At 36.8% G+C, this 22,749-nt stretch overlaps 1 protein-coding gene across 25 annotated transcripts in view; it reads right to left on the bottom strand.

Annotated features, from left to right (window-relative positions):
- The window catches only part of LOC146459744 (scavenger receptor cysteine-rich domain-containing protein DMBT1-like), a 62,761-nt gene that overhangs the window by 22,264 nt on the left and 17,748 nt on the right, over positions 1-22,749 (bottom strand). For 23 of the 25 annotated variants that reach the window (XM_085089080.1, XM_085089085.1, XM_085089086.1 and 20 more), the window contains 6 exons: positions 16,459-16,494; positions 9,158-9,314; positions 8,457-8,629; positions 5,737-6,054; positions 4,319-4,636; positions 2,245-2,562 (listed from right to left, as the gene is read on the bottom strand). In XM_085089080.1, the coding sequence (XP_084945206.1) occupies positions 2,245-2,562; positions 4,319-4,636; positions 5,737-6,054; positions 8,457-8,629; positions 9,158-9,314; positions 16,459-16,494 (1,320 nt within the window). The remainder of the gene's footprint in view (positions 1-2,244; positions 2,563-4,318; positions 4,637-5,736; positions 6,055-8,456; positions 8,630-9,157; positions 9,315-16,458; positions 16,495-22,749) is intronic. The other 2 variants (XM_085089089.1, XM_085089095.1) reach the window with 2 other exon arrangements.

Raw genomic sequence — 22,749 nt, 5'->3', positions numbered from 1 at the left:
CTCTAAAAACCCAAATATCGTAAGAAAGTGACAGCATTTTGTTTGTTACACTTTTCTTTTCGTATTTTTAGAATCCTTAGACAGACATGACAAGGTGATATTTCTTTAAATTTGGTTCGAAATGAAATGATCTAATAAATAACCAGTTATTATAAAACACAAAAATACTGTACTTTAGGTATACTTTTAAGTTTACCAAATTATAGGACGAACTAAGTATACCAGATTCCTAGAACGAACTAGACAGGTACAGTGATTTCTCTGAACAATGGCGTCACATTCAGTGCTGACAAAAAAAAAAAAAAAGAAAGAGAGTTGTTTTCGCTGATTTGGGTGCCGCCGCCCGCCAATGGCAGACTGTTCTTAGCATTCAGAGCTAAAGAGAAGAACTATTGAGAGGAGAAGTTTCTTCGATTTCTTTGATTATTTTAATTGGTCATGATCTATTTCTGGCTTACTTAGCTTCTGCGCTTTCTATTTATCACAACTGGCCCGCAAGACCGTCCATTTTAATTCAGCTAGAAAGCACCATTCTATGTTATTAAATTAAAAATTATGTCAATGATGTGTGATATATTTGTATTTTTAAAAACCTAAGACGGACAAGACAGATACCCCCCAACATGCAACAGGTTCAAATATGGCGTCACAATCTCTTGGAAAAAGCTCAATCGAAATTTTTTTCTTTTGCTGATTTGTCTTCGCATTCAAAGCTAAAAAAAAGAACAGTTTAGAGTAGACATTTACTTTATTTTAATTTGTTATAACCTATTTGTTTTTCATGTTTATGTTGAAAGTCTTGTAAAGTTGAGAAAGTGCCATTTTCAATTTTGTGCAAAGAAAAATAGTGCCAACGATTTCTGCTATCTTAATATAGTTTGGAGGTTAATTGAATAATAAGTTGTTGGCATTTGAAATTTCACACAAAAATGTGATTAAGGAAAAGAAACGGTTTTTGTAGTTTAGAATCAAAGGAGACAGGGCACTGGATAGTTCGGCGACAGTAAGAGCTTGGATATCCAGGACTTCTTAACGCGTTGTTTAAAACCTGACGGCACCCTTTAAAAGTAGAAAACAAACATTAACTAAATAATAATAATAATAATAATAATAATAATAATAATAATGATGGTAATGATAATGATAATGACAATGACAATGACAATGACAATGGCAATGGCAATGGCAATGGCAATGGCAATGGCAATGGCAATGGCAATGGCAATGGCAATGACAATGACAATGACAATGACAATGACAATGGCAATGGCAATGGCAATGACAATGACAATGACAATGACAATGACAATGATAATGATAATATTTACCCACGTTAAAATATTGGAATCTATTTGTTTTTACAACAACCAAGATATCTGAACACATTTCGCGAGCGAGCATTACGTTGATTGAGCTGAGTCTAAAAATTTTCAGCAAACTTTTAGACTAGTACACGCAAGCAATTATGATCCTCTAAATTAAACTGAGTATAATCCGAAAGAATTTCACTAACAATATATTCAAAACTAACTTTTATTCCAAAAGAAATTTCTGTCCTCAAAATATTACAGCATGTCAATCGCTTCACTGCGATTTGTGATCGATTACTCGTCATTACCTGATTTCTATTGGCGATATATTTGGACAAATATTTCCTTCTTTTTCACATCACGACAAAGTTCTAACTTTTTTAACCTTATTAAGGTCACTTGAAATGGCCATTACCCAGTTTTGCGTTCCTGCGAAAATTTGTCTATGTTTCTCTGCTACTCGCCAAAAAGTTTGCACGCTTTGTTGGCCAGTCACCCTGGCTGGACTCTAGACTCTGATCAAGTGAACCGGTCCCACCACTCGATGACGTCATTCGTGCGTTTATCCTCTAATCAAAAACTCCGCTACACCAATCAAACCGGGAGTTTTACACTGTTCATTGTATAAAGCAGGATATCACACAATCCTCGACCAATGCGATTAATAGAACCTTAATTAGTAGCCTACCTTAACGTTGTTCACCAGTTTACCGAGTTTTCTCGATAAGCCAGCCTTTGTGCTAAGAAGCACAACAATTCAAATTTCATCAATTATCTTAAGATATTTGTATTCCTTTACGAGCACATTAGCGAAAACTGACAAAAAGTGCCTTTTATTTCTCATTTTCCAAAAGGCTTCCTGAGTTTATAGAGAGAATCAAATAAACTGTTGTTATAAAATAATTATTAATAAAAAAACTACATTTCTTATCACCTGCACTACATATTACACCAGCATCTTCACTGTGACCACAGTTCTCTATTCCCCATCCATTGTGGCTACATTCTGTTAAGAAGCTCTCATCTCCTGCACACTGTACGTCATCCATCCATATCTGTCCTTTTCCTGCCCCGAAAGCCGCCGACTTGTTTGCTGCCGCAGCTCCGAAAAAACCAAGCTGACGGCAAACGACGTTGGCGTCCTTTAAGTCCCAGTCGTCATCACATACTGTTCCCCAGGTACCATTGTAGAACACTTCCACTCGGCCTTTGGATGCCACATCACCATGATTACTCGCATCCACCAATCGAACTGTCGCGTAAAGGAGGTTTATTAGCTTCTTGTTTTACCTAAACAAGGTGTTTCCTTCGTTTAGGCATAGTTAATTTAAGGCAATGGTTATGAAACCTGACAAACGTCTTTGTTATATGTTTTTGTTTGCCTTTTTGGTCTTGACCCTGCACAAACAACAATAGAATTTGGAATGTGTTGGAGCAACTGACCAATCGGAACGTTTTTGTTAAGATATTCAACTGTGGTGTGAGCGTTAAAACAAAGGATTGTACATGGTGGCGGCCCTTCCAACATAAATTGCAGCACTATTGTTTTCATGGTAAGGTGTCCTAACCAGTCCCTCGATTAACTATGGTTTAGGTAACAGGTTATGTGACCAGTTTTCATCTTATTTCTACCAACTGATCTGCTGTATCTATAGGGTGATTGTTCTTTAAATTAAGAATGAAAAGAAGCTGACCCATTAAAATCCTAGCTATCATAAAAAAAAAAAATTAGAATTTCGTTTTCGTTCTGAGACAGGCAAGACAAGGTGATTTTTGTTTTAAATTGAGTAAATAAAGAGATCTCCTAAAATAACCAGGCATTATCTAAAACCAATAGAATTCATTTTTATTACCCCGTTCTTTTCGTATACTTAAAAGCCTAAAGCGGCCTTCACACGGCAAACTAAAGTTGGAAAACTCATGTTGGCGAACTTCTAAAAGTTGGCAAACTCGTGCCTTCACACGTCAAACTCACGTCAAATCACAACACGCTAAATTTGCAACATGGCCGACGTAGTGCAGCGGCACTCACGAAGAGTTGCCGCTTGTGTCTTGGTCCTATTGTATGTTAATCGCCGAAGAAGAAACAGAAAGCGCTGGCAAAATAGAAGGTTTGGACGAAACCTTATATCATTAGAAATCCTACCCTTGGAGCGTACAACACGCTCTTCCAAGAGCTTCGCGCCTTTTAACCGCAGTTTCTCCGCTAGTTCTTCCATTTTCGTCCCACAGATCTGGACAGTTTTGAACTTCCTCGATGAATTGAAAAGTTGCACGTTCGTCTTCACATCCGACCGCCATTTTGTGAAGTGTCACGCAAATCACCTGGATAGAGCGCGTGTTTTGATTGGTTGACAGTCACCAACACACGTTTACCAACCATTCACACGTCAAATACGAGTTTACCAACACGAAAAAGTTGGTGAAAAAGTTGTCGAGAATAGAGGCAAGTTCTATTTGTCGCCAACAGCTTACCAACTTGTTTGCCGACTGTTTTTGCGCCGTTCACACACACCAACTTGAGTTTGCCAACACGAGTTTGCCAACCTTAGTTTGCCGTGTGAAGGCCGCTTAAGACGGCAAGACAGGTGCAGTGATTTCTCTGAGCAATATTGGCGTCATATTCTCCTGGGAAAAATATCGATCGGCGTTTTTGCTCAGTGACTTGGGTGCCTAATTTACTCACTAAAGGTGGACTGATTTTCGCATTTAAAGCTAAACAGAAAAACAATTAAGAGTGAACGTTTGTAATATAATTTCTTCTTCTCTGGTCCATTTCCCTTCTATATAGCTACTGCGCTGTTTGTTTCTCACAAATGGCCGGCATGATAGCTCATTTCATTTCAACTAGGGTGCGCCGTTGTAATTTAATTTTCGGGGAATATTCAACAATATTTACTTCGCCTTTGGCGATTGATGGCAATTGCGTCTACCATCCGTTACATACAATATCTAATACAAATAGGATGCAAATAGTAGCACTACTTCTACAAAATTGTTGTTCTCACCTGTATTACACATTACACCGGCATCTTCACCGTGACTACAGTTCTGTATTCCCCATCCTCTGTGCCCACATTGTGTTAAGTAGCTCTCATCTCCTGTACACTGTACGTCATCCATCCATATTTGTCCTTTTCCTGCCCCGGAAGCTACAGACGTGTTTGCTGCTATAGCTCCTACAAACCCGAGCTGACGGCAAACTACGTTGGCGTCCTTTAAGTCCCATTCGTCATCACATACTGTTCCCCAGGTGCCATTGTAGAACACTTCCACTCGGCCTTCGGATGCCAAATCACCACGATAACTCGTACCCATCAATCGAACTGTCGCATAAAAGAGCCTAATTAGCTTTTTCCTTTACCTAATAAAATGTGTTTTATTGCTTTATTTAACAGGTTATGCGACCATTGTTTTCATCCAATTTTTAGCACCTGATCTTCTGTATATATATATAGGGTGATTTTTCCTTAAATTAAGAATGAAAAGAAGCTGTCCCGCTAAAATCTCAGCTATCATAAAAGAAAAAAAACTTAATTTCATTTGCCACACTTTTTGGCTTTGATATGTTAAAATCCTGAGAGAGACAAAACAGGGTGATTTTTTTCAAAATTAAGTATATAATGAAATAACCCACTAAATAACTAGGTATTATTAGAAACAAAAATAATTCTTTTTTCTTACACCGTTGTTTTAGTATATTTAAAACCTAGGACGGACAAGACAGTCTGTACAAACAATAGTGGTGTCACATTCTTCTGGGAAAAATATCGATCGGCGTTTTTGCTGATTGGGGTGCCTAATTTACTCACTAACGCATTAACGCATTTAACGCTAAATAGAAGAATAATCGAGAGTAGACGTTTCTAATATAATTTCTTCGATAATGTTAATTTGTTTATGGTCAGTTTCTCTTTTATAAATATCTACCGCGCATTTTGCTTATCACAAATGGCCCTTGCGTCGTTGTAATTTTTTTACATTAAAAAATATGTTAATGATATTTGCTATTTGTATTTTTAAAAGCCTAAGACGAACAAGATAGGCAGCCACTACAGGTACCAATATGGCGTCACAATCTCCTGGAAACAGCTCGACTCGGCTTTTGTTTTCTGATTTTGTTTTCAACTTGACCTGTTTGTAGTAACTGACTTGTCTTCGCATTCAAAGCTAAAGAGAAGAACAGTTGATAGTGGACGTTTCCTTTATTTTAATTTGTTATCATCTATTTAATAATATCTTTCACATTTACTGTGCTTTCCAAATGTCATAATTGTTCCGCAAGTGCATGTCAACTGGAACACGCTATTTTGAAATAATAAATTATGATAATAGTGTTTGCGATTGCGTCTGGCATCGATTAGATACTACCTCATACAAATAACATCCTTTAGTCGCACTTCTTCTAAAAAGTTGTTCTCATCACCTGTAGTGCAAATTACACCGGCATCTTCACTGTGAGCACAGTTCTCTATTCCCCATCCATTTTGGCTACAATCTGTTAAGGAACTCTCATCTCCTGAACACCGTACGTTATCCATCCATATTTGTCCTTTTCCTGCCCCGAAAGCTGCGGACGTGTTTGCTGCCACAGCTCCTACAAACCCCAGCTGACGGCAAACTACGTCAGCGTCTTTTAAGTCCCAGTCGTCATCACATACTGTTCCCCAGATTCCATTGTAGAACACTTCCACTCGGCCTTTGGATGCCAAATGACCATCATCACTCGTACCTACCAGTCGCACTGTCGAATAAAAGAGGTTTTTTAGTTTCTTCCTTTTCCTAGAGAGGGTTTTTTTAATACCACTTTTATTGAGCACACGTTTTGCACTATCCACAATACTCACTTTACAACAGTTAACAATGAGGAAAGTTACAACAACCAAACAGTGCGATAAAACAATTAAAGTTACATAACAGTAACAGTTCGTTAGCAGTTATGAAGGGTAAAGGAATTACAGATCTTTAACATTTAACAACGTATTTATTGAGTAACAAAATAATAATATAAATACCACAGTGACAGGAGAATACATTTCGCGACAATAAATTAATATATATATATAAAAAAAAAACAAGAGTATTACACGTGAAAGGATGAGGCGTCTTCTCTATACAGTCAATTTCTCCAGTGACAATGCAATTATCAATACATACTATACAATTATAATAAAATGAATACTAATAAGATACTAAATACTAGTAAAAAATCTTGGGGGAGGAGTGTTTCTTCGTTCATTTATTTCTTATAAATGTAATACCGCATAAATAAAATTGTTTTGTTAAATTTTTTATTCAATGATGTAGGGCTATTGAGATTTCCAAAGAGCATCGCTTCCGTGCTTGGAGCAAACTAGATCCGTTTGTGTCATTAAGCCACTGGACAAACTTCTCACAGAAAAGTTTGGTGAAATGAAAAGAAATACCCACTAAAAACCCAAATATAGTAAGGAAGCCACAGCATTTCGTTTATTACTCTTTTTTTTTTTCGTATGTTTGGAATCCTGAGACAGATATGACAAGGTGATCTTTCTTTAAATTTAGTATGAAATGAAATGACCTAATAAATCACCAGTTATTATAAAAAAAAAAAAAAAAAAAAAAACCCAGAAAAATCTTATCCCGTACTTAAGGTATACTTTTAAGTTTACCAAATTATAGGACGAACTAAGTAATTTTACCAGGTTCCTTTAACAAACTAGAAAGGTACAGTGATTTCTCTGAGCAATGGCGTCACATTCAGTGCTGGACCGCAAGACCGTCCATTTTATTTCAGCTAGAAAGTACTATTCGATGTTATTAAATTAAAAATTATGCTAAAAACCCAAGATGGACAAGACACGTACCAATATGGCGTCACAATATTTTGGAAACAGCTCAGCCGGCTGTTTTCTTTTTTTTTTTTTTGCTGATTTGTGAGCTAAATTGGCCTTCCTGCAGCAGACTTGTCTTTGCACTCAAAGCTTAAGAGAAGAACAGTTGAGAGTGGACATTTCCTTTATTTTAATTTGTTATAATCTGTTTGTCTTTCATATCTACGCTGAAATTCTTGTAAAATTGAGAATGTGCCATTTTCAATTTTGTGCGATGAAAAATAATGCCAATGATTTCTGTTATCTTAATATAGTTTGTAGGTTAATTGAGGGACATAAAAACGATATGTTTAAGGAAAAGGAACACTTTTTGTAGGATAGTTTAGAGTGAAAGGAGACAGGTTACTGGATAGTTCGGCGACATTGTTGTATACTTGAACGAATTGCAATGATCGTAAAGTAGTACGCAAACTTTCACTTGTAAGCGACGTTTTCGTTGTCGTTCCCATGGTGTTTTTCTTTCTTTTTCTTAAAGTATTCTCTGACGAAGAAGGGAAATTCACTGAACCTACCTACACAGACCACTACGGCAAAATCCTACCCATTTAAATACAAGGAAAATGGAGGGAGACACGATTACCCACAAGAATTTCAACAGATAAACAGTGATAAAGGGGAAAAGAAGTCGTGTTAAGTATTTTAAGATTGTGTTCTTATATTTAAGGCCATATTTGGTGAAAAGATACGGCGATTGTAGAGAAGAACCAAAGATTTTGGAACGCCAAGTTGTAAGAATCTGGAAAGTCAAGTATATATTACAGTCCAGGACAATATATTGACGAGTGCAAACGATGGCTGTAATAAAAACGTCCTTTTTGCTCCGTTATAGCTACAAAGTGTAAACTTAAGCTTCAGTTAACAAAACTGATTAACTCGTTTTCTTACAAGTGTCAAATTTATCCAATGTTCTGATAATAAAGCTCAGTAATGCTCAAATGAAACGTACATTTGCATTTTTTAGCTTAAAGTTACAATTCAATAAGCAGGGAGTATCATTCGAAGAATGCCTTCACGATCCGATCCGATCCGAACCGAAGAAGTTATATAAAGGCAAATGATGGGTTTACTGTGCGTTGAATCCATTTACCGTCTGTTTATGGAAAGCTCTAGTAGTCTAAAAACAAGCTTTCATACATAAAGCTAACCACATCAATGATTCACGTTAACCAAACACTTACTCCTTAGCAGAGGGAAATATAAGAGAATAATTACTCCAGATTAACATTCCTAGATTAGGGATAACAAAGTTAAGCTTCACCTTTACTTTACGTACCGAACGAACCAAATAAAAAATATAAGTCGTATCCTTTAGATTGAACACTCCTGTCTGAATGGAAAGATATCTCAGCATAGCTCCTAGTTACAACCACGCTTTTTCCAGATTGCTGACCGCAGTATTTACCAATGGTCTGGTGTTTGTCATTAGTAATCCTCAAATAGTCATAACTACGAAAAGAAAGCAAGAAGCAGAGAGTTAGAATGTATACTTGTAGACTTTATGATTTAGCTTTGCGACGAGATTAACACTAATAACTAGGCAGTCTAATCCAACAGAATAAACGAACTAGATTTCTCACCTCATTCATTTTCACGGCTCGCCCCCTTAATCAACTCATGCTAAATGGATAAACACACAACACACGATGGAATGGATGTAACTTTACCGCGGGGTAATATTCAAACTTTTGGCGTTTCGCGGAGTCCTCTCTTACCGAAAATGTGGAAAAGATTTAATGTCTGCCAAACAAAACAACAAAAACTTTGGCAAGGAACTTGATATCATCCACCGACAAGGCAACCAATTAGTGCTAGACGCTAATTGATTGTTCACCAATTTGCAGAGCGAGAAATCTCGCTGCCTGAGAAGTAACTCTCAATCTCATGAAAGACATTTCATACGCTTTGGCACAATGATTACATTGGATTAAAAAATTAGTTTGGTTAACCAGCAATTACGTGGATTTTCTTGCTTACCTACAAGTTGAAGAGCTCTCCAAAGAGAAGTGGTTAAAATAAATGTATAACTCCTTGCCGTAAGGAATACGTATCCGGTAAACACAGTCCAATCCGTTTGGATAAGAGTTTGGATATCCAGGACTTTTTAACGCGTTGTTTACAACAGAACCGCACCCTTTAAGAGTAGGAAAAAATTTAATAAATAAATAATGATAATGATAATGATAATGATAGTAATAGTAATAACTGGTGGTTGTCAGGGCACAGAACTGTTCCAGAACGTGAGCTTGCTTGCAGGTTGCATTCTCATTTCTTTATGTGATGCGAAGAGTCAGTTAATTAATCGTGTAATGAATTACATTCTTACACGATTGGTTTTCCCGGGAATGAGAAATCTAACTACTGTTTCAGTTACAGAGCTTATTATTACCGTTGGCGGGTTGGATTGGATAGTGTTTATCCCGTTTTCTACTTAGGCTGAAATACATGAAACCCTCAGTGGGTCTCTCTTAACTCGTTTTCTTACAAAAATCAAAGTTATGCAATGGTCTGTTGATAAAGCTCAGTAAAGCTAAAATGAAAGGTACATTTGCATTTTTGAGGTTTAAGTTACAATTTAAAAAAAGTAATAATAATAATTGAAAAAATAGGTAAAACGTTGTTTCCTGCATTCCCACAAAATGTTGCGGCCTTTTAAAAGGAAAATTTATGCGAACTAGCATTGCCTGCCACGGCCGATAATGACTCTTGAAACTGACCCACCAACAATTTTACTTTGACTTGGTCGAGATCCACAAAATGCTGAAATAGAAAAGCTCCAATGTAAACCGTTGAATAAAAGGAAAACTAGAGTAAAACGTACACAGTCACCATTAGAGAAAACCCGGTATACGTTAGCATCGCGTTTGAGGTAGACACGTGGATGCAAAATTATCATATTCCAACTAATAAGACATATTTTAGGTTGTATAGTGCCTTTCACTTGAATTGACGGACAAGGCGTAATGTTACATCAACTTTTTCAGTTATCGACTTTTTTGGGTGGAGACAATTTTAATCATACTTCTTAGGAATTTTTACGCCTAATAATGCATTGTTAGGGAAGATAGTTAACTTGAGAATGCTGTATGAACGAAACAGGCATACTCGGAAAAATCCGAGTGCTCCTATCAGGAGTCGAACCTAATTAGTAATACCTTCCAATTACTAGGTCGGATGCTCTACCACTGAGCTACAGGAAACTCGTGGGAGCTAAGGCCATTAAACTAGGTTCATGGGACAAACATCCTGCATACTGCTAGGATTGGAATGTCAATGTGTGGCATAAAAGGCAATGGAAATAATTTGATGGATTATGTTAAGCCTGCTGTATAAATGAGAATGATGTATTCATCAGTAAATGACACAGGCATACTCGGAAAAAATCCAAGTGCTCCTATGAGGAGTTAGCTTGTTATGCAAAGAGCCACGTATTTGTTGTCAATAACTTGATGATTATGAATGGTTTGAACACGGGGGTCATATCATAAGGACGTAAATTCTGATCATCTGGGTGCGTGTTGTCCTAAGAAGGACTGTTTCTGGTGACATTGACTGACGCTTCGACAACCAGAGCGTAGGTAATCCTTAGAGCCAAGCATATTGTGGAACGTCAGTAGACGGCCTAAATTTATTTGTTATTTAAACCTGGGTGGTCAACCAAGTCGAGATGTTATTGGTAGTTTTTCAGTTATGCCGTGATGCTATTGACTGAAGACTGTAAAAAGGGATTGGTGCGTGTTTATCTGCATTTTAAAGTCTGTTGTAAGTAAAATTTAGTCGTTTTGTTTATCGTTTGTCTGTTTTCTTGATGTTATCAAGAAGTCGTTGGTAAGGTACAGGTAGTTGTAGGCAACGGTTGAGTGGCGTTTGCTCTAGGTAAGTAAACCAGCTTTCCAGAGTAGGTCGCTGATATTAATTCGACCGTTGGTATTGCGCTTGGTAAAGTCCCAGTCGATTGTTGTGGTTCGTTTGTAAATGGTTTTCAGCATTCTGATTGTTAATATCACTATTTCCAGTTGCTCGTTTGTGTTCTTACCCTGGTAATCTGGTTTACATACTAACTTTGAACAAACTCACAATCTAATTATTTTAGACCGTTAATTCCGGGATTGAGGTTGCTGGTCTTAGAACTATGGCGTCCTGTTCATTTCCGAATTCCAGGCCTTGACGAAATTTGTGAAGTTCTCCCTAAATTTCTTCATAAAAACATCTCGTTAATACCTGAACGCAAGTTCTCATTTTTTGACTAAAGGTTATGTTTTAACCAGAACTTCACATTAAATTTTGTAATTGTCATAGAAATTACGAGATTTTGTGAAACCTTGGCGCTGCGTCAGCACATTCCTGCGGTTCTTGCGTGTACTTTTGTTGATGCTTGGCAGCTATTTGTTATTCTCAAGAAAAAGTACTTCGTTCTTAAATTAGATTGCATCGTTTAAAGTACACGGTATTATTTTTTGATAATTTTAGACGTTTCTAACTGTATAAAGTCTAAAATATAATATTTTTTGCGACACTGTCTCACAATACAATCAGTGAAATATTCTTAAAAAAATAAGCGTCTACCGGTTTTGATAATTAAGCAAACTTCTCTGTAATAATCAAACAAAGCGGGAAATGAAAATTCCTAACTCCAACTCAATTTGGCATGAAAAACGATGTTCAGGGGAATGTTCCAAAACGCCCTTTATTGACGTCCTTATTTCGTTGTTGTCATGGTAACATCAGTTGTTTGTTGGCACCACAAACTCTAATTTTGAACTCAGAAGCAGCTGTGAAAAGTCCTCAATGTTAAACACCATTTCTTCAGTCTGTTAATACACTACAACTCAAGACTTATACCAAACTAAGAAAGGTTTATTCCACTTTGCAAAAATATGGCTTTTGGTTTTATCATGGGGAGCAGGGACGGCACAGTGGTGAGACCACTTGCCTCCCACCAATGTGGCCCGGGTTCGATTCCCGGACTCGGTGTCATATGTGGGTTGCGTTTGTTGTTGGTTCTCGTCCTTGCTCCGAGGGTTTTCTCCGGTCCTCCGGTTTTCCTCCCTCCACAAAAACCAACATTTCCAAATTCCAATTCGTCTGGAATCCGAGAGCCACAGGTTTGTCAGTCGTCAGACTGTTAATTGTCACCCTCGTTAAGCAAAGTTGATTTATTTTTATTTTATTTTATCATTTGTAAATAAATTTAATGGTCAATGAAGTATACAGTGTTTCAGCCATTTTAGTTGATGGGCAAAATAGGCAACATATTTTCTTGAATTTCTCTAGTACATCAGTTCTAGAAATGAGTGAAACTATTTTGCTAGTTTACAGTTGACATTGTAATTGCTAAATCAGTAAAAATTTCAGCAGGGCCGGCTTATTTTATTCCTAGGACAAATAAGGAAAAAGGCTATAAAAATGGATTTCCCGCATTTTGACATAACAACTGAACACACGTGTGTTCCAAAGTATTTTCTACGTCACAACCTTGTAATACGATCGTTTTGGCCGCGCGCAACATGGAGACACTTTCCGGCGCTATTAAAATTCGAACCTTTCAGGAATTATAATTTCGGATTGAGAAGGTTTTGTTCAGTTAGACCCACATATTCAGACCGAGAAATTCATAAACTGACGAACCGTGACAAAAAGTTTTTTACTCCATAGGCACTTTAAGAGCATTCTCCAGGAAAGTGAAGCAAAGTTGGAAATGAAATTTTTTAGCCCCCCTTCATTTTTTGTGTGGAGGTAGGTTACCTGGAGGGATGAACAAAAACAGCCTTATTCGCCGCCATGAAGGGAGTTTCTTCGATCTCGGCGACTTATTATGTGGCTGGTAACTCCAATATGACAAACTGCGCAAAAAATGGCATGCCGGGAATAAGTATACATTACTTCCCGAGAGACGAAACTTTACGGCAGAAGTAGATTCGGTTTGCCCGAATTCACAGGAAAGATTCAAGCCATAGCTCTCGAAGGCGAAAGACAACGATGATCAGATGTGTGTGGATATATTACACTCTCATATCCGTGATAAACAAACATCCTTCAATCTTACTGCAGTTAAATAGCATAAGCATGAAATCACGGGTAGAGAAATCCACGGATCCTCAGTCTTGACAGATAATATTTATTTAGCGCTCCCAGAAATCTTGCATAATTCGAGACGATACAGCCTCAGAGGTTTTTTCCATTCATCTCATCTGTTATCTAGATTTGATTGATTAGGTTTTGGCCAACGAATTTGATCAAGTATAAATTGAAACAAAGCCTACCTTGCAACTTTTGGGAATTTCTTCAGGATAGGGCTCTCCTCAGTTCGTTGGCTCCATTTTCTTTACCAAATCTTGCACAGACTCTAGCGGAAAGGGCAAATCTAGCTGGCTAGCCTCGCCGAACATCTACTTTTAGACAAAAGATGATGATGCATTAACCCGAATAAAGAACAGTCGAACAGGTCAAACACAGTCGTGTGTCGAGTATCGAAATAATTCATCAATACAATCCATCCAGGAAGTTAAACAGATGCTTCTAGATCACAGCTAAGCAAATGCATGTCTCCGACGCTTCTGAATAAAGTCTTTGGCTAAATCGAGCCGTACATTCCGTGGAGCATGGTTGAGAAGCGAAGAAATCGTTGTTTACGACCTGTTTACGACCAAACGTATGTAGACCGGAAATGCGAGGAGCACAACTGCTGACCGGATGTACTTTAAAGTGCGATATATGCGCTTTTTGTTTGTTTGTTTTTGTAGCTTCAGATAAAGCGACATTGTCGCAAGTGCATTGTCTCTTCTTCAGATATTTTTGGTACAAGATACCATTGATAGAGGGATAAAAGGACGACTTTTGATCTGCTTTTATGACTGTTTAACGGTGGTGAATAAAGAGGACAAAATAAAAGCGCTTCACTGATCGTTTTACGCAACCACATAAGCCGCCCATGTTTCCTGGGTTTGTTTTTTTTTTTAATTCATTGTTTATTGAATGTTAAGGATGGCCTGCATGTAAGATACGTCGCTGATCTGGGGCATTAGCGTACGCATTAGAAGTTACGAAGTTGGAATTTTTGACGCACCTCTCCTCCAGAAATAAATAATTAAGTCTTCTCCAAGCTAATAAATTTTCACATTCAGTACCTAATACCTGCCCAAATTTTGGCATTCTTTCTGTTTGTTTATTTATTTGTTTTTTGTTGTTGTTGTTTTTTTTGGTGGGGGGGGGGGGTGGGGGGAGAAGTGACCGGAAGTAAATTTATTTGCATATCGTCGTGCGAAGGAAAATATCCTGGTCGGGACAATGGAAAGTTGTTCTTTTTCAAATCCCAAAAGGGACGTTTGTGAGTGCAGCGGAAACAATATAAAACTCAGTGAATGTCAAAGGGATATTTCCAGGCACGTGCAAGCCTACGGACTTGGTATAAACCGTGATAAAATCAGCGACGAAATGGATCTTATTCTTTACCGTGCAGGTACGTAAATAAATGTAACATTTCACGTGCGAATTTTTCATTCTCTTGTCACGAATAGTTAATCATAACTGAATTTGTAATTGCATTTTCACAGTCTAAAAAGCAATCTTTTTTTGGGTGTGCTGCTATTATGATCATGCGTTCAATTTTCATTCAAGCTTCAGTTTAGCTTCAGTTTATTCACCATTCTTGGCTTGTCGACTATCGCAATATCTGACTCGATTTTAGCCAAAGACTTTACTTTGGATTGTTCAAAGGCATGTATTTGCTTTGTAAATTGATTTCGACACATTTACTTAACTTCCTGGTTGGATAATATTGATGAATTTAGGTGCTCGACGGCAGAATTCGCAAGTATTACGACCATGTTTTGGACCTTGTCAACTATTCTTTGCCAAGTGTATGCGGGCTACTTGCATCATCATCTCTGGTCTGAAACACGGCAAACTGGAAATTCGATAGGAGTAACTGTTAGACTAGAGTCTGCGCTAGATTTGGTCAAAAATACGGAGCGTGCCAAGGAAATTAAGACACTGGAGAGAACCACGCGACGAAAGCATCCTGAAGAAATTCCCAAAACCTTCAAGGTAGGTTTTGTATCAACTTATATTTCATCAAATTTGTTGGCCAAAACCTTATTTACTAAATGTAGGTAGCAGAAAAGATGATAAAACATACTTTTGAAGCTGATTTTCTCTTTCTAAAGCCTGTTTGAGCCAAATACTAGAGCCCTCAAAATTACCATTTTTGCATTTTTTTGCAATTTGTCCCAGGTGTCTTCAGCACCCATGGCCAGAACATAGTTTTCCCCAAATTGATTTTATGATATTTCGAAACGTCAATATCTCTGCTGCTAATTTGGTTTATGTGGAAAGAGTACTTTCAGAGAAATTACGAATATGGTTGTGCTTGTTTTTCCTGTTTGTCTAAATGGCTGACAGGGAATATTGTAAGACGAGCATTTTCTCCTTGTTTATAAAACCCAAATTATTTTAACGGCAAATGTTATAAACTGGAAGAGTGACTCGACCATCTGCATGAATTTTATTTAAATTGGTTCACATGCACCCGAGAACCAAACTCGTTTACTTTTACTTTTAGAGAATGGAACTTTTTCTCAAAACATGGTCCTAGGGCTGACGTCATCTAGTGCGGTTACCATGGCAACGATGATACATCTGCCGATCCAAATATGGTTGTTTTTGTTTACCCCCCAAGGTAACCTACCTCCACACAAAAATTGAAGGAGGGAGGGGGGTAAATTTTTTTTTTATTTCCAACTTTGCTTCACTTTCCTGGATAATTGTTCTTAAAGAAGTTAAATTTAGCTAATTTAGTTTGTATTTTGTATGGATGGTTGGCTCTAGTATTTTTACTTCTACAAAAGTCGAAAGAGTCGTCAAAGTCTAGGCCATTTAGACCAAACACTGTCTTGTAACATTCCACTTAAGATAGGTATTCTCTCCGATGTTGAAGTGTGTTCCAGTTAAGCAACAATTTGCATCGTTCTTCATATGACATCTCGCATAGTTTTTGACCGAAAGCGATTCTCGATGCTCTTCGTCGTACTTTTTCGATTGCCAACTTATCTTTCACTAAATAGGGCGACCATACCGGACATGCATATTCTAGGATTGGTCTAACCAAGGACTTGTAGATAGTGATATACCTGTCCAAATTGGATCTTAAAACGTTGCAAAGTCATTCGTTGATAATGCATCAACATACTGTGGTGTGTAGGGCGAATTTTATTTTTTGTGCAAAGGTTGTACAATAAAATGGGCTCTACACGACAGCAGTATTAAATCTGAGTTCTCACCATTTCCAGCTTCGGTCAGCCTGACAACAGCTAAAACTAGGAAGGATCAGAAAAAAATACAATAACAATGAGTAATTCAAGGTCAACTTTGCATATTGTCGTTTGCATGGTTATTTTGTGTAATCGCGTTCAATTTGTGGCACTATATTACTACTTGAAATGCTTTACATCTTGTCCTGTTTGGGAATTATTTTATTTTGAAAATCGTTGATAGCACAAGCCTTATACAATATTAGTAAAGAAGAAAACGCTATAAGATAGTTCAAGCATTCCTTCTCGAGGAAACCATGTGGACAATTTCCTTGTCTCCTTGGAGAGGCAGTTACGCAATTGTACTTTTTCTTTCTGGAATGTGTGATTTCACGGCCTTAAATAGATTGTGCGACTTAACACCAAGTTCGTGCCTGGTTCTGGTTCGTGCCTTTATGTTTCCTTGTATTTCAATACGTTGATGAAATTAACAAAAATAAAGAAATGAGACTTAAGAGCCAATGTCAGTAAAAACCAGACAACATCAAATACTTGTGGCAGCGGTCAAAAAATCGATTTCGCTCATAGTTTCAAGTTTGATACCCTATCATGTTAGAATAACCCCTGTGCAGTTTGTTTTGAAAAATATTTTTTCGTTGGGGAGAAATTGACATTTTTGCAAAAGAGGGTAAATAGGCTAATTTGATAGCTGAAAATTATGCAAGTTTGTCGATCTCTAGAAAATCGAAAAGGCTGTATTTAATCTTTCTGATTTTATTATCTTCAAGTATGATATCTCTTTGTATCTCAGGGAGATGTTCAGGCTTTTACAATAAACTCTAAATTTCTGGTGGATTTTTCAAAAAGACGTGGTTTTCATGAGTCAAAAAGTACCGTATAAACAATCGAAAGTTTCACCCGGGCCGATACAACAGACTGACTTGAATTTTACTGTGGATTATGCTAAACCATAGGGCTTGAAGTTTATTAAAAGAAAACCCTTGGTAAATGAGTTTTTATGGCGCTGTTGACACTCACAGTTGGCTAAAAACTGCAATTTTTCTTGCATAATTAGCATCGATTTAATACGAGCATAATTTTTTGCTTAGAACTCTCAAGGCGAAATCTTTCCCATTTGGAAATTCTTACTCCAGTTTTAAAACAACTGGTCAGAAGATTGTAACAATTTTTTCAATTTAGGTTAGTTTTATTTTTATTGTATTGTATTGTATTTGTGCCATAATAATTGCGAGACAAAATGTTTTAAATGTTCATCACTTCCGGTTTCCCGCTTTCATAAAATTCGTCTTCGAGTATCTATTAAAATCTCTTGATATAAGTTAGCACGAAGAATTACAATATTCTTAAGGAGGTTGGCCGAGCAAAATAGCATAAGACTGCTTGTTTATAAGAATGTTTATAGCAAGGCGAATCAGACTAAGTGGCTGATTGAAATGGACAAGGTCTTAATTTGCATATTATTTTCTACCGTTCTACTTTTAAAATATCGACGTAATTATTTCCAATAGAAGTTTGTCAAAATACAAAAATACGATTTTATCATCTTTCATGTACAAAATATTACATAACATAATGTATATTCCGTTTCTAATGTTTATGGGCATTCACGTGATCGTTAATTAATGGTGAGAAAAACTTTGTTTACAAGTAGTGTAGTGTAAATCATGGAGGCGTATTGTTCTTTTAAAACTCTTGCCAATGGACTCTAGGCGATCTGTGGTCATGGTAAGAAAAGCTCCAATCTCGTACCCAGAGTCCTCAGGCTTTTTGGTCAGCGGGGCGGCGCCAGGAGAGACTCTGGGATAATGGAATTTCTTATCCCAGAAAACGTGGGATTCCGGTCTTTGTGCGCATGCTTAAGATTAAAGCGGAAGTCAAATGCCCCAAAATGGCAGCCGCGTTACTGCTATTGGGCCTGAAGGTTTAATCGAGCCTTGAAAGTGTTCGAGAAAGCCAAAATTGATTCTACACGCGACCAAAAGGAACTGGATTTTTTCCCGTAAGAGCGGATCAAAGCAACTGGATTTTTTTTCACGTAAGAGCGAGCGAAAGGTGGACTTAATTCGACGTTGCTACAACAGACAAGTAACATATTTCTTTATTACTGTTTATACTTACAAATAAAAAGGAACCATCACTTCTTCTCTCACAGAACTGAGCAGCTGCCTGTGTATTAAATTTATGTTCAAATTATCTTCTCCCTTTCCCTTAACAGTTTATTTCCAAATGGGATTCAATGAACACATACATGTTACCATTTGAAAATAATTTAAATCACCTCTTAATATAAGTATTTACTGTTGTAAATTAAGTTTTTTTTCGTCTCAAAATTTTTTAATTTTATTAGACTGAATTGCGTGCACGCTTTTCTTAAAGTGATTATTAGAATGTCATATGTGTTCGAATGCAAGCTTAGTACAATTTCAACATCAGCATTAATACATGCCATGAATTCAAGAGCAGCTGTGAATTTTTTTTCTGAATAAACATTCCTTTTGCCTAGCTTTTGGCAAAACTGATAGAGACTGCTCACATCTTGCATGCTTCTAGTGCTGTAGAGTTGCTCCCAGGTATACTAATAATATATCTAGAAATAAAATGAAGTAGTATAACAGAGATTGGATAATTGTGCCAACAGGCTTTGAAAATAAGGATAGTGAGTTGTGTTGAGGTTTAATTTGTTAGCTATTCTGCCTAACCACAGAGAAATAATTATGAGAACTGTATGGAGCATGGTAATCATGCCACCTCTCATCAGTAAATTGGTTATAATGTGATTGTTGAGAGACTGTTGATATCCTCACTATGGTACTTCATTTAGTCAGTCAATTTCTATACCATGCATATAATCTCCTTAGTCTGTTCTTGTATACATGTAATCAAGGTAAAATAATTTAAAACTATCTTATGTGAGTTCTCTAATAAATTTGGGTGCAGTGTAGGAAATTAGCACAGAGATGGGGTCAATAGATTGGGGAAATTGGGTTTATATTAAATTGACATAAATTTTGGTGGGGCCCGACTTCATCTGGTCGTGGAGTGTACACTTTAACTAAGAGCTGAGTCAGATAGCTCAGATACTGACACACGTTACCTAATGTATTCTGATTGATTAGGGCACATTACTGGTAAATTGATAATTTCTGAATGATTTGCCATTTCTTTTGAGTCGGCTGGATGGTAATGTTATTAGGTATCACACATTTAATTGACTTCAGGCAAGGGAAGTATTACTACTCAACCAACACTCTGCAGCTGAATAGTATAATATAATCTCTTCTCTGATCTTGCAGCTCTTGCTTTGACGACAGATAATTACTATTGTCAAACTCCCCAATATCCTGTATATTGGCACAGTGTTGTGAGACCTTTGCTGAACTGTGTAAATTATACAGCGCTTGTGGGAATTTGTGGTCCCTTGACAATAATGTTAGCTAAGAACTAAAACTGAAAATTGTCAAACGTGACTCTTAGTTCAAGCCTTTCCTGGGCTCTGATTTGTCTATTAGGCCACAATCTAAGTCATCCAGCATATTGCATAACGTTTGTGGGACTGGACCAAGTCTAGTGAGCTGCATATTTGATCAAAGGTCTAGAACAATAGAAAGACACATTCAAAATAATAATTCAAAATCATATAAATTTGTCATACCATCAGTTACAAAACTGTATCTAAAGATGTTTCAAATTTCTTTTAAGCTTGTTAACAGAATAAACAATAAGGCTAGTGATGTTTCTTTAACCCATAAAATATCAGTTGAATAGTAATTTATTAATTTTTTTTTGGTGGGGGGGGGGGGGGGGGGTCTAACAAGCGTTGACTGTAAAAATTTGTTTCATCTATAATCACTCTATAATTAACAGTTTTGTCAACAAATTATACTTAAAAAATTCTATATACTTGATGAGATAATGGTTAAACATAATTTTATTAGTTTACCCCCAACAGCTTTAGTAAATATTGAATGTAGTTTTTTCGCAAGCTAGTATTGTAATGTCTGAAAGTTTTTTCTTTTGTTTGATTATCAATGCAAAATAACAATAAACGATATGATTCACCAAGAAGTATAATTTTTATGCTAAAACCTGCTGGCTACCACAAATTTCTTGCTAATATTTACTAGCAATAATAATTACATGAATGAATATTACATGAAGAAATGATAGAAGGGGTTGTTTTCACCAAATTATTCAGTAAAATCCATCCACTGCCAAAATAATTATGCTAGTAAATTTGCCAAATTACAAGTGGAGCGTTTGATAAGGATATAATTATGATGAAAGTGGTCACTTAATTCTGCACAAGGCTGTGCAAGCATTATCTACAGGTCATATGCCACACAAACTTGGGATACTTGGCTTCCATGTTTATGTACAACAGGTACACTTGCAGTAGAATGAAATCGAGCAGGGGCCTTCTCCTGTATCTCCTCAATAATAGCGTCCCAATTGAACCCTTCAAGGAAAGACTTGGTGTTCTTCCTTATAACATATAGCACAGAAAGTCACACCACCGCTCATCTATTTTTTTTTAACATCAAATGGTACTTTAGACATGATTTCACACTTTGCAACAGCATAATATTGCTTTGGCCTCTCAACAGGAATATTTGTCTGCAAGGGAACCCACAGTTTTCTTGTCTCATACTTCGTCAATGGAGTATTTGCATGTTTTTTCAGATGAAGGGAAAAATAATATTTTAAAAAGGTTAGATTATTTTTACTTACATTTATTAATGTACAGCACATTAACAGAGTACAGTTAAACTATCATTATAACCTTCAAAATTTTGCCATCTTTATTTTAAACTCAGTGTACATTATTTGTTGAGTTATATAAAAACTCCAAGCAATATATTATGTTATAACTTTTGTATATTTTAAGATTGAGGAGGCTTAATGTTCATAAGCCTCATATTGATTTCTTTTATTGAGCCTCCACTCCACTACTTGAGTTTTTTTCTTTTCATTGTTTGTCTGTGTACATGTGGGAAATAAATAAATGCAAGGATTTTAAGGTACTTCTGCATTTCCCAGTCGAAGTCCAGCTTCAGGCTTCAGTATTATCTACACCTGTTTTTTGACTTGTCAAGTTCGGTGGCTCTTCACTGTCACAGTGTGTTGACTTTCTTGCAGAGAAGATGGTAGTAAGTAACAAACAACAAGTCTTTATTCTCAACTGCCCCTATACTGTAAAAGTAATCTTTAAATCTGTATGTACTATTACATTTGAGATTAAACTTTCATCTGAAGGTAACTTAACACCACGGCCCTTTTTAGGACAAATAACTAATTGTTCTTATTTTGCATGGAATATGGAACAGTTAGAACAAAATCTGCCAAAATTCTCAAAACTAAATCTCAAAATTTAAGAAAAATGTTCAACACACCATTACCTCCGCCTCAAAGGGGCAATTTTTTCTGAATTATTTTTCTTTGGCAAGCTGGCCATGGGCCGTGACTGACAAAAGTGAAACCTTTGCTCTTGTGTGCGGTGTTTGATCATCGTAGAGATGTCTTCAGCGTTTCCCTTGTGGCGGCAAAACCGAAAGAGAATTAATCGAAACGGCAACCTGAGATGGACTCCACTCCACACCAGATCAGTCATCTCCAAATTTTTATCCACGACAAGGTTTATAGATGTTGAAGAACTTCTCTATTTTTCCATGATAACCTTCACTAGTAAATAACATGTTCGAAATATTTAGTACGTTGACGACACCAATGTCCTCTCTAATACGTTTAATGTTTCCATACTTGCGAACGGCTTCACCGATTCGTTCTCCTACCGCTTTTTCTCCCAAACTGACTGATATAATGATATTTTCCGAAAATAATTTTTTGCAACAGCGACAGTAATCAGTTTAAACTCAGCTCGCATTTGGCCGTGTCATTTTGCCGTCGTATGACAGTAGTGGCAAACTTCCTACGATAAAACGGCTAATGTTTTGTCGGCTAGAAATTGCCGTTTCACTGACATAATTCAAAACCCGTCTTTGAATTGGAGTCCTTCTTATTTTTGGTATGAAAAAAATAACATAAAATAACCGTGACACACATAAAAATTACAAAACAGCGAGTTTGACATTTCAAATCTCCCTCCAAGACAAGGAAGTTGGTTGGGGGGTTTCCGGTTTGGTTAACTTCCGCAAATGACCAACGGACTTCCTGTCGGTCTTCCATTGTTATGCAGACGACCAATCGAAAAAATTAAATTTTTCCATTATCCCAGAGTCTCTACTGGCGTCCACCCGCTGACCAAAAAGCCAGAGGACTCTGGGTACGAGATTGGATTCACAT

This window comes from Pavona decussata, unplaced genomic scaffold (genome assembly GCF_977016875.1).
Source record: "Pavona decussata unplaced genomic scaffold, jaPavDecu1.1 SCAFFOLD_217, whole genome shotgun sequence".
NCBI classification, from domain to species: Eukaryota; Metazoa; Cnidaria; class Anthozoa; order Scleractinia; family Agariciidae; genus Pavona; species Pavona decussata.
Note: the sequence above shows the minus strand (reverse complement) of the source record. Positions and strands in the feature narration are given on the sequence as shown.